The sequence below is a fragment of the Meleagris gallopavo genome, chromosome 6 (assembly GCF_905368555.1).
Source record: "Meleagris gallopavo chromosome 6, MGAL_WU_HG_1.1, whole genome shotgun sequence".
NCBI classification, from domain to species: domain Eukaryota; kingdom Metazoa; phylum Chordata; class Aves; order Galliformes; family Phasianidae; genus Meleagris; species Meleagris gallopavo.
The window spans coordinates 45,943,372-45,958,168 of NC_139409.1; the positions used below are offsets into that span (position 1 = coordinate 45,943,372).

Below are 14,797 nucleotides of genomic sequence, written 5' to 3' on the forward strand. Positions count from 1 at the left end.
TGCAAAACACGTGAGGGGTTCCTCTGCCAGCAGGATGACATCCAAGCAGAACCAGTAGGATTACTTCTGCTGTGCTTTTGTTCAACTGTGCTACACCTTCTGAAGTATTGTTCAACTCACAGTGTCCTCTGTCAGCCTTGGACCCCTCCCCAGGCTCTGGGATTTCCCCCTCTGTCCCAGGCTCAGTGCTGTAACTTCTTACATCTCTCCACAATTACATCATAAATTGCCCACATGCAGACCAGCAAAGCCAACTTCCACATCAAAACACAACTCTCAGGCTTCTCTGGTTCCCCATGCGATTTAAACTCCACTCAAAGCTGAGACTGAGGCATTGGAATGACCTTTCATTGCTTCTCTAGCATCCCACCAAGCTTTGTTTGCAGCCAAATGTTTTCCTTCAGTGAAAACCCTTCAAGAGTCCTCCACTCTCATCTTCCTGCCACCTTATGAATTTTTTCCCAACCTTCCATCTCTTCTCAAATGTAGCAGCTCCCAGAAGGATCCTCTCACATCCTCACATCCATCCCCTCAAAAACAGGCTCAAACCAACACATTTACAACTTGACAACACTGAGAGGGCATGGAAGAAAATCCGAGGCAGGGGCACCCTGATGGAGGCTGGTGGGGCTGTGCCAAGGGGAGGCTGGGGCTGTGCTGTTGCTTTGGGAAGTGAAATTGTAAAGCTGGAACTTGCTCCCCATGCTGCTTTTGGGCTGCTGGAGGTCATGGTTCTCTGTGGCAAAGTGCTAGTGTTTCAGTGCTTCCTTTAGTTCCAAGAGTCACATAACTGAAACAAAATATGAGTTTTTTTGGATTTTTTCACTTTCTGTTAGAAATTAAAGAACTGTGGGGCTTTGCTTTTTTTATTTCCTTTTCTTTTTTTGCAGAAAACAAGACAAATTGCAGAAGTCTTGGTACCTCCCCCACCAGAAATGCTGGCCTCTGCACAGCCAAACCTGCATTGCATGAGGAACACCATCCCACCTCATGCTGAGAGGAAAAGGAGCACACTGCAAAGCCATCCACAGTAAGTGCCATGGAATGAGTTGCATTATTTTCACCCAAATATTTCTTCTGGTAGAGCAATTTGATGAAGAAAGTAATCCAAGCCTCCCCCTGCCCTTGCTGTGCTGCCAGTTTTGCAGTACACAAAGGAGTGGCCATAGCCATGATTCAAAGCTGTGCTCATGGAGGGAAAAAATATACCAGCAAGCAGTGACTGCCTTCATTGCATGGTTTGATTTGGACCATACTCAAGTCTCTTTTTAATTCCCATACTTCAGGAGGCTTCTCAGTGAGACTTCTGAAGACAGGTCCCTGTGTTTGGACAACTAATCAAATGACGGGTACCACGAAGGTCACAGAATCAGAATCACCACCCTCTGAGTAAAGAATTTGCACCTAACATCTAACCTAAATCTCCACTCTAAAAGTCTATAGCCATCTCCCCTTGTCTTGACTCTACCAGACCATGTAAAAGTTTGCTCCCCCTTATAAGCTCCTGCTTATAAGTTCCCTCCAAGTACAGGAAAGGCAATGAGGCCACAGTGAGATCTCCCCGGAGCCTTCCCTTTCCCAGGCTAAAGAAGCCCAACTCACTCAGCCTTTCCTCGTAGGAGAGGTGCTCCATCCCTCTGATCACCTTTGGGGCCCTTCTCTACAGCCACTCCAACAGCTCCACACTCTTCCTGTACTGGGGATGGGGCTTTAACAAGGGCAGAGCAGAGAAGGACAATCCCCTCCCTCTCCCTGCTGGCCACCCTTCTTTTGGTACAGTGTAGGATACCACTAACTGCAAGAGCACCCCGCTGCTCATGTCCAGGATAAATCCCATCAGTTGTCACACACTGTGCCTTATTGCAGCACATCACCAGTGACAAATGTTGAGAGAAGTGCCCCAGCTCACTCCAGCACCGTGCTGTACCCCTACAGCAGCAGCCTCTGCCTCCAACCAGTAGCACAGCACTGGCTGCGGTTTGGCACAGGAGTTATTTGGGCACTTGGGGCGAGGATGCTGAATGTTCTCTTGCATCCTGACATGATGGGGATTTGAACCAGCCTGCAACTTAGTCCTGAAATGTTCTGGAATGAAAAACAGAAGCTAATCTTTTGGGGAGATAAGCGCGCTTATCTCGAGGGAAGGAACTGTGCTATTAAAGAAGAGGGGATTTGGTTGTGCTGTTGCAATGAAGATAATAAATATTCATCCCTTAAAGGCAGGTGTAGGTTCGAGGGACATCATACAGGTGAGCAGGACCAGATCGAAGGGAGCTGAACTGCTCATAGGGAGGACCCTGGGAAGTGGGGAGGCACTGGGAAGGGTGATGCCCTGTGCGCACCACTCCCTGCACCCAAGGGAAGAGGCAGGTTTGTTCTGTCCTGGCCATTCCCCATGAGCACAAAGAATGGCTCTGGGACAAATGCAGGATTAATGGTGTCTCCTGCTGAACTCATTGTGGTCTCTACCCCCTGGGGATGGGAAGGCCTTCTTAATTAATTCTCCTAATTCAAGAACCTGTAACTGATTTATGTGCACTCCAGGGCCCGATCCTGCAGGATGTCATCTGATTCTGGCAAAGCACACCACTTTCCACACCCCCAGCAGAGGGGTGCAGCAGTGGGAAACCCATGCTGGCTTTCTCCCGGCACAGCCAATATATTGCACTTTTTGGAAAGTGTGGAAATGGCACAAACCATGAAAACCCTGGAGTTAGTTAACGGAAACAGGCAAACTAACAGATAATTCCCCTTCAGTAAAGGGGGAAAAGCCCGCTGCCACACTTTTCTTTGCCTGTAAATGTGACAGAAAAATTACCTTTCCAGTTGGGAGTCTTTCCTCCCAGGATACACCCAGTGTGCGTGCAGGGAAAATGTACCATTAGTTGAAATATAACGAAGTGACTTCCCTTGGAGGTACTGTTTTCTGTCCAAGAACACCTTTGGAGAGAGCCAGGGTCCAGGATGAGAAGTGAAGCTCTGAGACATTGGCTCCAGATGGTCATCAAGGGGAGCAATGTCCAAAGGTGGGAAGGGAACGTATCCACACACATTTTAGTGGCTAAGGTCTTGGGTCCCAGCACTTCAACACTGTAAAGCTTGTCAGACTATTTGGGGCAGATAGAACTGGAAGATTTGCTGGAAGATTTCCTACAACAAATCTAAACCAGCACTTCACCTATCTTGGGGGATGAGCTGATTTATCTTGCTAAGAGGACGGGAATGATTCATTTTCACTCGGGTACCAACTCTTCCACCATCAAGTAAGCTTTCCTGGAGCCCTTAGAGCAGCAGGCACGCTCAGCAGGAGTGGGACTAGGTCACTGCTCTGCTGAGCCTGATAAATATAGACAGGGAGTTTGGGATGAAGGTTACAGCTCACCTTCATCTGCATTGACTGCAGTTATTTTTGCTAGTCATCTAAAGAAACTGCTGAATGTAGGATCAAAGCGAAGAAATGATGTAGATGGATGAATTATGAATTTTTCGTCACAAATTGTTGCCTAAAATAGTGTGATGCACCAAATAGATTGAGGGCAAGCGTTCTCAAGTTTTGAAGGGCTGGAAATGACATCAGCTTCAGAGAAAAGGAATGCTTAATTTCTGTACCTTAAAAAAAATTGAGTCACTTTCCTTCGTCTGTTTGACATTCAATAGTTCCTAATCTCTGTTTGCAGTTTTTGCCACAGCGATGCTCCTGGGTTCAGGTTGCTCATCCTGAAGAGTTGCGCTGGGATGTGATTTTCAGAAGGTCAGTGCTGAGCATTTGCCAAAACCCAGCTGTCAATAGGGAATCAGAGAACCAGATGCAGTGATGCCCAAACCGAGGTGGTCACTTCGGGGGCAGGAATGGGGCTGTCTGCAGCTGTCCTACCTCTTCACACTTGCTCATCACTTAGAGCCCAGGAACTTGCAACATGGGTTGGCTACCATTTCCTAACTAGCTTTCTCTGTGGTTCCCACATCGGACTTTGGGGCAACAGGTCTTCTTTCTGGAAGACCCTCATGGCAAGAATTTGGCTCTGCCTCCATGGCAAACTGCACTAGAACGGTAGCTCCCTGGAAGTACCAAGTTCTGCACCCAGCAGAGGACAGGAAGAGGAAGGCCTGGGGAGAAGAACATAGTGAGACTCAGATACCCAGGTCACTGGATAACAGCACAAATAACTGCATATTCAGGCTGCCATGCGTACCCCTTTTGGTGACCCTGTAGTGATGGGAAACCTGTACACCGTACCTGCTTTTCTGCACCTAAGCCAAAAGAAACGTTTGTCTCCTGCCTGCCCAGCTTCAAACATAAAATGAAATTCCTTATCTATCTCACACGTTATCTTCTCTGGTCTTCCACAAAGACCACTGCTGCAATATCACTCAGAGGCAGGATTATTCAGACTCCTTGCTGGGCACTTCCAGCACCATGCTGCACAGGGAGCAGCGCACTCATATACTGAAAATAGAGATGGAACAAATTTGAGCATTCTCAGCTGCATCACCATCGGGATTTCTGCTTCCCAGGAAATGCTGCCTCACGTTACTTGGGACTGCTAGAAGCGGCTGCTGCCTTGTGTTCAATTCAGGGACCACAGCTTTCCAGAGCTCCTGAACGGATCCTGATCTCTTGTTTTCCTCCTTGGCTTTATGTGGTAGGAACTTAGCGAGGAGTGGCAGACCTGCTGCTGGGAGGTTTGTCTGCTGCCTTTTTGCAAGGCTGAAGAGCCACTTTTTGAGTCATGCTGAACCAGGCCTGCAAAAGCAATGGAGAGGGTCCTTCTCTTTTGGGCAGCGAGGGTCCCTGGGTGGCAGCATGCAGTTCCCACTGTGCTGATCTCTGGGGCACACTACCAGACATGTGCTCGAGTATGAACACTGTGAGAAATGACTCCAGTGAGGGGGAGGAGGCTATTTACACCCTGAAGGCTTGTTGTTAATTTATGTCTGTTATTTTCAATATACATAAACACCGAGTCTAAATGATGAATGACAGCAAACAAATAACCAGGAGACAAAATCCACAAATACTCTAATGTTAGTTCGTTTTCTAAGTCAGGAAGAGGAGGGAAATACCAGTTCTGTGTCATGCTGCTATAACATCCTGGGTGGCATCCCTGATCCTTCCTCTCTCTTCCATTGTGTCAGAACAATTGATTTGCAAGGCAGAAGCTTGTCTGCTCTTCTCATCTGAACAGTCTAGGCAGCTAGACTTGGCTGATGCATATGCCTATACACCTCATATTTAATAAACCTCGCATTGAGAATATATCAGGTTTCAAAAAAGATTCAGTAACTCATAGCAAGATACTATAGTACTTCTTTATGCATCCAGAGAGAGAGCAGAAAGACATTGGAAATGTATTATAGCGAGCTGTTCATGTCTCATTGCACCAGCTGGTTAAATCAGCTGGAAAGGACCACAGAAGGCCAATAATGAGCAAGGGAGGCAGCCAAGCTAGCCATCCCTCCGCACACAAAGGATGGAGTCCTAATGGATGATTTAATGACTTTGACACATGCAGAGGGGCTAGAGACCAGGTGGAGAAACCTGAATGCGGGGGAGAGCTTGAGAGGGAAGCAAATGGGGTGCTTTCTCCCTCGCTCAGGAAGAGACAGATCTGGGAGATTTACAGCCAGGATAAAGAAGCAGAAAGAAGGAAGAAAGTTTTTCCTAATGCAGAGCTGTTTTTGAGAGGCATATTTTCTGCTTTATGGAGAGGTGGCTACAAGCAATGATAATCGAAACCAACTGCCCATGTCATCTTCTCGTGTACATGCAAGACTCAACCACTGGTGTCAAGACAGTATGTCAGCATAAAATCTATCACAATTGAAAAGACAGACAAGTGCAAATAAGCCCTCCTTGAATTATCAGTGATAGGTCAAGATGGAAGGGATGACCTAGTACCTGAGGTTGGTTTCTCTAACACCACTGAGTGACAGTGGAGTGGGTGCAAGCCTCACTTGGCTGTAACTTAGCCTTTGATTTGTCTGAGACAGTGGGCATGCAATCCTTCAATTGCTTCGAGCACTTTTGTGCATCCTGATGTCCCTGTTGAGCAGGAAAACTGTCCATGGCTGGCTAACCAGTCACTTGCTTAATTAATACTTGAAGAATCAGCCATGCTGCCTTGGTGTGTTTATCTGTGAATGATGGATGCTGTCCCTGAAGGGCCATTTTGCTAATGGAAGCTGTCCAACTCACCTGCAGGTCTTTCATTATTGGAGCAAATCAGCGAGATGTATCTTTGAAAAGAAAAAAGAATCTTTCAAACTCAGCCCTGTTATTGAACTGTGGAGTGCCATTAGCAGTATTTCAGTCATATAGGCCCCATTTCTGAGCACGGAATTCCCAATGCAAGCCTCCGGCAGTATGTTTAAATCATCTTGGGAACTTTGGTGTGTGCTAAAAATGCCTTCTATGCTGTTTGCTGCTGTCCCCAGACCCAAACACTGGGAATAATTATCTTTTTTTGGCACATGCTCTGTGCTGAGATCAAGAGGCTGTAAAGCTGTGTTTCTTCTGTTTGTGTGATCAGAGGAAAGATCAAATGGAACAAATGCCGTCAAACATTTATTTTCCTTTTCCTTTGATGCTGTGCTCTCCTGCTGTGAACACTCCTAACCTGGCAGCATCTGGGAAAACTTTTCCCCACCAACATGCCCTCGGTTTGCATGAAATGCTGAGCCCAATGGGTAGTTATGTTCTGACAAAACCCAAAACAACAGCAAGAGCTGTGTGGGGATCAATGCAGAGGGCTGGTTTGCTGAGCAAGAGATGAGCTATTCATGGCCTCACCATAATGGGAGAAAAACATCACCATGCTGAGTTGGTGATGCTCAGCTCTGACTTCTTCTAGGTTTAAATGAGTACCCAAGTGGCAGGGCACTGCTGAGTCTGTCCCAGGCTGCCTGCCTTGTATTTACATCTGGTTCTTACTTACTCTATTACCTGAGTGCTCTTAATAAGCCTTCCTAATTAATGCTTTCTCAGTAGCAGCACTTTGTTCTCCTTATTTAACAGATTTGTTTCTTTTGTCCCAGTGATGGCAAGAGTTTGTTCTTATTTAGCTCTGAAAAGGTTTAACATTGTGTCCACACAATTCAAAAGGCAAAATCAACACTGGTAAGGTTACTTGTGAATTTATAGTGACGTGTGCACGGTGAATAGACACCAGCCAGGTTTGTATTTCTGGACTAAAACCAACCCAGTTACAAAATGCAACAGCAATAACAAAGCTGTGTTTTTTACATGTTCCCTACCTAAAAACGCTAGGAGTCTTCTTCCCACGCCTCACTATACCCAAAGCTGAATTAAGCAGTGTCAGTGGTTTGCTGTTCGAAAAGCACAGATATCAACAGCTCTTGCAAGCTGGGATAGTTAATTTCATTAAAGGTTGCAGAATAAAGGATAATCATCTCAGCCACTGCTTGGTAATAGTTCAGAACAATTTTCCAGATAGAAGTGTAGAAAATATTGCTTTAAATGCTTTCCCTGCAGCTTTGAATGACAATGAGATTGAGGGAGACTCTGAAATAGATGCATAACTTCAATCTCAAGCAGAAACTGGGGCATAGGGAATGACTCAATTGGTTGTGGTGCAGTAGCAAATCCACATGGGGCTTTGGAAATGTTCGTCCATGCCAGTGATAATGCACCAAGCATGAAGCTGATTATGACAGTCACAGAATTCCTGACAGCAGCAAGGCAAAATAATCAACGCAACGAGCCGGTGGGAACTTTATCGTGAGGGGACACAAAGGGTGACATTTGGAAAATAAAAGGAAGACAATCGACTGAGAGGATCTTTGAAATATAGGCTTCTTCCTTCAGGTTTTATCTCTCCAGCCAGAAAAATCTAAGGCATACGTCTATTCCCTTAAGAACAGAACAACATGTCAAATGGAGGAGACAGAGAGAAGACCTTCCAAAACAATATTTAGTCATCATACAACCACGTGTATGAATGTAACAAAGAGAAAGAAATACATGTATCTTAAAAATAAAGATGTAAAAGAAATCTAGCCAAATAGCGTAAAAAAGGAAAGGAAAGGAAAGGAAAGGAAAGGAAAGGAAAGGAAAGGAAAGGAAAGGAAAGGAAAGGAAAGGAAAGGAAAGGAAAAGGAAAGGAAAGGAAAGGAAAGGAAAGGAAAGGAAAGGAAAGGAAAGGAAAGGAAAGGAAAGGAAAGGAAAGGAAAGGAAAGGAAAGGAAAGGAAAGGAAAGGAAAAGGAAAGGAAAGGAAAGGAAAGGAAAGGAAAGGAAAGGAAAGGAAAGGAAAGGAAAGGAAAGGAAAGGAAAGAAGGAGAAGGAAAGAAGGGAAGGGAAGGAAGGAAGGAAGGGAAGGGAAGGGAAGGGAAGGGAAGGGAAGGGAAGGGAAGGGAAGGGAAGGGAAGGGAAGGGAAGGGAAGGGAAGGGAAGGGAAGGGAAGGGAAGGGAAGGGAAGGGAAGGGAAGGGAAGGGAAGGGAAGGGAAGGGAAGGGAAGGGAAGGGAAGGGAAGGGAAAGGAAGGGAAGGGAAGGGAAGGGAAGGGAAATAACATGTGCAGTGACTTGGACAGAACAGGATAGATAAATACCCAGTGCTGACTGTGATTTCCTTTCGTAAGGTGATCATTTCATATTCCGAGGGAGTGTCTCCCTTCTTCAGCCAGTCACTCCCTGCTCCTGATAGATGATATACTGGTGTTTATTTCTCCTGTTTCAGGGCCTCAAGTGAGTATTTTACAACCCCTTTTCTTTTCATGGTTTTTTTTTAGTGTGTCAGCCATGTACATAAACAGGTCCTAAGGGACCCATTACCAAAAGCAACACTGAGAATAACTCCATCCTTGCATCTCATTTCACACTTTTAGTAGCAATCACAGAAAGCATCCCCTTTGGGGAAAGGGTGACTGTTTCCTTTGGGAGTGCTGGCAGTGCTGGCAGTGCTGCCTAAGCCCTCGTACAGATCAGAAGCCTAACTCTGTTTCATTGCACCTCTATCAGGAATGGAGGCTGAAACCTTACCCATCCCCAAGCTCATTTGTCACCACCACCCAAGCTGTTTTCCATTAGTTGTTAGGAACTAATATTGAAGTACAAGCAATGAAGGATACTTATGGGTCCTTCAGATCCCAGCAACCAAACTCCTGATCTCGGGGCCTGCTCCAGGGATCACATTTGTTCACAGACTGCACACATGCATGGCCGCCTTGTCCTCTGCACTTATGGAAATTCAGACTGGGCTCTGTTCTGCTCCACCTGTTCTGCTTTGGGTTTTTTGGTGCGTGCAGGTTTCTCTCAGCCCTGTCCATTATTCCAAGAGGCTTGGGGGTGCAACTGGAGACCATGAATCAGGAGGTGCTAAGTGGGGCCTGTAGTCGTCCATTGGTCCTTGTGGGCCTGCCTGCGGTCTGGCAGCTGGTGGCAGCTGAAGCCCTCTCTTAAGGGCCATGCCCCATGCACTGCACTCTCTGCAGGTCTACATGTGGACGTCAGGCTCTGTGAGCCTCTAGGCCTTAGCAGCCATGGCCAGCCAGCCTGGGACCAGATCAGGAGCCCTGTGACTGCCCTGCATCCTTTTGGGTCTGGTGCCGACGAGGGGACACAAGGATGCTCATAAGTACAGAATGATCTGCCATACTGCTCAAGGCAGAGGACACCCCAGGCTGCTTTTGGCAAGCAGCAGGTATGTCCCAGATATACCTTTCCTGGCAAAATGGAAGTGTTTATGATCAAATCCTTTTCTTTGGGATAGATCTAATGCTTGTTTTTATTTTTCACCTCCCATTAACATCATTCACGTGTTTATTAAGAAGATACATCACCACATGTTCCTTCACTGCTCTACCCAGGCACTATTAGGCCTCACTGTCTTTGGGACTTGAAAGCCATATAAAACCAACTTGGCAAAAGGCAGAACCAGCTATGTGATTTGAGTGGGAGGAATTAAAACTCAGCATCAGCAGGGGGGCACCTTGCCAGCTGGCCTCTAAATCTGTACATGTAGATCCCTTCTTTGTCCGACCAGATTGCGTGTTCTAAAGGCTTTGGGTTTTCTTTATTTGGTTAAAGAGCTTCATGAATGCGCAAGATCTCATGAAATGCAGTTACATGCGATTCCAGGTTATCTCACTGCTCTTTCCAGCCTCAAATGCAAGACAGTAATCCTACTGATGACGGAATAGAGCTGTGTGCTCTGCAGCTCACCTCACCAGGGAGCAGCCTTGGAGATATCTATATGCTTTCTAAGCTCTGTTGTATAGATTCGTGTTTTGCTACAGAGATAAATTGGAAACCATTCTCCAGACCTCAGTGCTAGGAAGATTTTCTCCTTGCCTATCATTAGCACTCTGTTTTTGCAGCAAGCACTCAATATGCACAGTTTTAAAGGACTTCAAAGTGTCATCAGGAACCAACTGATATGTATGTTAAAGAGGGTTTAATGGATCTGCAGTCACCGTAGCACAGCAACTTTTTATAGCAAGTTTCTACAGCGTTAAGAAAAACATCCTGCAGATTTCAGCAGGGCTGGCATATGGATAAGATACTTTGCACTATGATTTTTGTTTATCTGCTATTAAAAATAGCAGAAAGAGAGAGCCGCTCTGAACAGTGCTATCTATATGAGGAATGATAAGCAGGAACTGTAAAGCTCAGGCAACAGCTATTACCCCTACTTAAAGTTTTGTTTGTTTGTTTGTTTGTTTGCCTTGAAGAGGAAAAACATGCATTTGCAAGTGGATTGGAATAAAGAATAAATATGTACCACAATATGCATTCACAATGAAGCTTTTAATAGTCTTTTTATTTTCCGGAGCCACTAGATTACAAAACCATGGATGATGAGACAAATTCTGCTTCCCAGAGCTGAGGCAGACTTTCAAGGACCCACTCCCAAGACCAAATAGGTGGGATTCCCACAGAGGGGAAGCTGTAAGAAGCAGTTTGCAAAATAAATATGTTAAATACTGGAGCTGACGTGATCCCAGTAGGGTCGCGCTGATCCGCAGGAATAGCTGAGGGTTTGATGGGGAATTATTGATTTTAAAGTCAAGAAAACACTGATTTATATTGTCTATATTTCCTTCACAGTACCATTTATGATCCTGCTTTAATTACACACAAGAAGCACACTGGGATGCTGGACGACAAAGGTTCCTCACAGCATCTCAGCACGTCTGAGTGAAGCCTTTCCACATCTGGGAGACCATGATCATCTGGGACAGGGAGCAGCTGGCAGCAGCTTCCCTGCAGCAACCCAAATGGAGTGGGGAAGCCTTTAGCTGTGGGAGTGGTCAGGGTGTCCCCATCCCTGGCGAGGTCAGGGATGCACGCTGAGGCAGCTGCGCCCACTCCAGAGGTGCCACTCACTCGGCTTCCACTGTTCCCATCCACCGGCAGCTGCCTGCCCATCCCCTGACTCAGTCTCCTCCGCCTGCAGCCTCTTTCTTCTTTTTTTTCCCTATTTTATTTTTATCCCATCCGCCCAAATGGAAACCCTGCTCTAAAGAAACAGAAGGAGATCTTCTTTTCTTTTTCATTTATCTGAGCGGAGGAAGGCTGGGGGGAAGGGTTGTGTCGGCTTTTTCTTTATGCAACACGAGTTGCTCAGGGGAGTGTCTTGCGTTATTAACGCTGAGTGGCTCCGGCAGCTACTGTGGTTTAAGGTCGTTAGTCACTCGCTGCGGGCGCGCCGTGCAGAGCTGCTCACAGCACCCTCCTGGTCCCACCAGGCCAGTAGGTCGGGAACAGCTGCAACGGGGTCAGTGGGGCACGGGGGGAGCTGGGGGCTGCGGTCAGCATCTAACCAGGGTCATGGGGTGAGCACGGATGCTCCTTGGAGCAGCCGTGCACCAGCTCTTACCCACAGAGGAGCAATGAGGATGCAGGATGCTCTCTGTGCATTAGAGGAATGCAGGCCTGCTTGCGCTCTGCTTTTCTGATTGTTGTTTTTTTTGTTGCTTTCCTTAGGATGAGAGCCTCTAGGCAGATATTTCCGAACTGGTTCTGCATCCTCTGGCTGCCATTCCTGCTGAGGGCTATCTCCTGCTCTCCGCTGCCCGCTGCAGAGCTCCCACCACCCGCTGCGCTCCCCTCCGGGCTGTCCCAGGGACAGACCTGTGTCGGTACGTACAGGCTGTCTGTCCTGCTGGTTGTTCTTTTGTTACTGCACCGGTGAGCAGGGAACTGCTGCGCACATCGTAAATCACTCCGTTATCTGCTCCTGCGGCTCTACTGCAAAACAACACTCAGAGTTGTTGGTGAAATAATCATTCGGAATGTTGCAAGGCCAGCATGGGGCCTGGAACTACTTTATGATTTTGTTTTTGAGTGACTGCTTCCCAAAGTTCATGTTTTTTGCTCTGCTGAGAGGAACGCTGAATGATCTGGCTTTGGTGTTCCCAGGGAGCTGGGAAGCAGTTCTCAGTACTGCTAGTGGAAGGATGTGCTTTCCCCCAGCTCATGTAGAGTCTGCTTGGTTATTCCCAGTCCTAGGAAATACTATTAAGGATAGCTGGCCCTCTTGGCTATGGAGCAAGGCCTGAGTGGTAGCTGCCAAAAGTGCTCACCTGCTGCTAATGAAGTTTTCCAGGGAACTGGCAGTATGGCTGGTCCCTGAGCTGGGCCATGGGGCAACATGTGGTGTGTGCCTGCAAAGGGGCACTGAGGTGATCCCATCTCCAGCCATGGCCTTGCTGGTAGCCACCTGACAGGGTGCTTCTCTTCTGGTGAGGGTGTGCAGCTGGACTTCCCATGTACTCCCAGGTGGAACAGTGGGGTGCATTTTCATAGAATCATAGAACTGTCTGAGATGGAAGGGATCTTTAAAGGTCATTTAGTCCAAATCCCCTGCAATTAACAGGGACATCTACAGCTAGATCAGGCTGCTCAGAGGCTGGTCCAGCCACTACAGTTTTGGCAACTCACTCTATTGTAGGTAGTGTTACAAGCAGTTAGGACATCGTGCATTCTCAGTGCTTTTGCCAAATGTATTCCCAAAGCAAAGCTGGTCATACCAATGTCAGCACAAGTGTGGGTATCTGTGTATCAGAAATGCTGTAGGTGTGATTCTCAGTTCCCGAAGGGATGTGCTGCCTTGCATTTGTTATGTGCACAAACGTACAGAGCGTATCCACCATTTAACTTTATGATTCAATATTCTACTTCATCTTCTTTTAGCTTTTGAGCCATGTTAGTGCTGTAAACAGAAACTGTGTTGCCTTAGATGGCAATATTTCAACCAATACTTCAACCAGAAGTATTTTCTTTGTGTCAATTAGGACAGTTAGATGTAACAACTCTAAGCTTGATTGAAACAGGATTTTGACACACAACCATGTCATTTAAAGTGCAGATTTCAGTGGTGAGGAAGTGAGCCAAGTCACGGTGCAGAGGCTGCTTGAGTCAGCGCTTGGTCACCAGATGGAAAATGAAAGCAATGGCAAAAAGCAGAAATGACCATCAGGATAACTGCTGGGGCAGGCAACGAGAGGGAAGTGGTACTTCATAATGCTGTGCTTTGAATGAAACAGGGAAGGCAGGGAGCATGCTTTCCTATAGCTTTTTTACAGCTGAATATTGAGGGGCAGCACTGACTCTGGCAGCTGGTTCAGTGCCAGCCCTCCTCAGCACAGAAATGAAGGTGAGATGCGCTCATCACAAGGAGAATGAGTGCAATTTCCTTTCAGCAGCCCAACCACAGAGCCTTCTAGCCTTGGCTTTCTGTGTGGGAAGACATCAGATGAGAGCCATGGGAACTTCCCCTGACTTTTTGGCCGTGTAGATCTAAGCAGCATTTATAACATTTGACTTGCCTGCTGTGAAGCATACAGGAGGTTTTCTTGAAGACATGAACTTTCTCAAGAAGGTTAAAGTTTGGTCAGGGGACTAATGTTTTGAAGGCATTTGCCTTAGGTTTTTAAGGGAAATGAGGTGTCTGCACATTAAACAGTCATTTCTGAGCACTGCTATGCATATGTGACCTGCATGCTGGAGATTGCTACGTAACAGCTGATGCTGGTTAGGATATAGATGGTCTTTCAGTAACAAAACACAGGAAATATTTTCTGTCATATCTTTCCACTAAAAACAGCATCCTTCTGGAAGAAATAATATGGAAATGATATGATGGGGGAGCAAAGTGCAATTTTGGTGTGCCCGCTGAGCGCATTATAACTTGGTGGTGTCCTTTTCATGCTCCCCTTGCCTGCAGTGCTTCCTTATAGGTACCATCTATCTGCCCCAGTAGATTCTGGTCATACTGGAAACACACCTAGGTCATTTTTGCTGCAGTTTCTTGAAAAACGTGGCCGCTTCATTCAAATAAAGTCTTTTCACAACTGGTTTGCTGTAAAAATGAAGCAACTGGAAAGTGTTCCCACCTAGGAAGGGGCTTAATGCTGCTGCCTTTTAGAATTACAGAAAAGAGGAAGAAAGAAGCTAGTGGTAACCATCTTGGTCACAGGATCATTTTCAGTACCTAAACAGTTCCTTACCATTTCCCACGTGCTTTTAAATAGATACTAGATAGTGGAGCTTCCACATGGGCTTTCCTTGGCTCTGCCTTTGGAAAAGACTTCCCAGCACCTGGCAGTCTCTTTTCTTCAACCTCCTGTCTCCCCAGGTGGGGGAAATGCTCCCCTTCTGCATACAGTGAAATCAGGCAGGCTCTCTCCCTGGTTTCTTGCGGGCTTTATGTGCAATACACTCTTCTGCTTCATCCCTATGGTAAATGAAAGGGCTTTGGTAAGTTTTCCTGTATGCAAATACCCATGGAGCTGCTGTTTCTCTTTGTGCATTGACAGTGAGTAATGGTCATTGCAC

General features: G+C 46.5%; 1 protein-coding gene and 1 long non-coding RNA gene across 3 annotated transcripts in view; both read left to right on the forward strand.

The window, feature by feature from the left end:
• The first annotated feature begins 615 nt into the window (after positions 1-615).
• Positions 616-6,256, forward strand: LOC146544163 (uncharacterized). Its single transcript, XR_014884010.1, has 2 exons — positions 616-1,030; positions 3,678-6,256. It is a non-coding gene; the product is annotated as an uncharacterized LOC146544163 (long non-coding RNA).
• Positions 6,257-11,494: 5,238 nt separating this feature from the next.
• Positions 11,495-14,797, forward strand: part of AOAH (acyloxyacyl hydrolase) — a 67,652-nt gene continuing 64,349 nt past the window's right edge. The window contains exons 1-2 of one of the 2 annotated variants that reach the window (XM_010713032.4): positions 11,495-11,714; positions 11,945-12,099. In XM_010713032.4, coding sequence (XP_010711334.1) covers positions 11,566-11,714; positions 11,945-12,099 — 304 coding nt within the window. In that variant the 5' untranslated portion in view covers positions 11,495-11,565. Of the gene's footprint in view, positions 11,736-11,944; positions 12,100-14,797 lie in introns of both variants that reach the window. The other variant, XM_010713031.4, reaches the window with a different exon arrangement.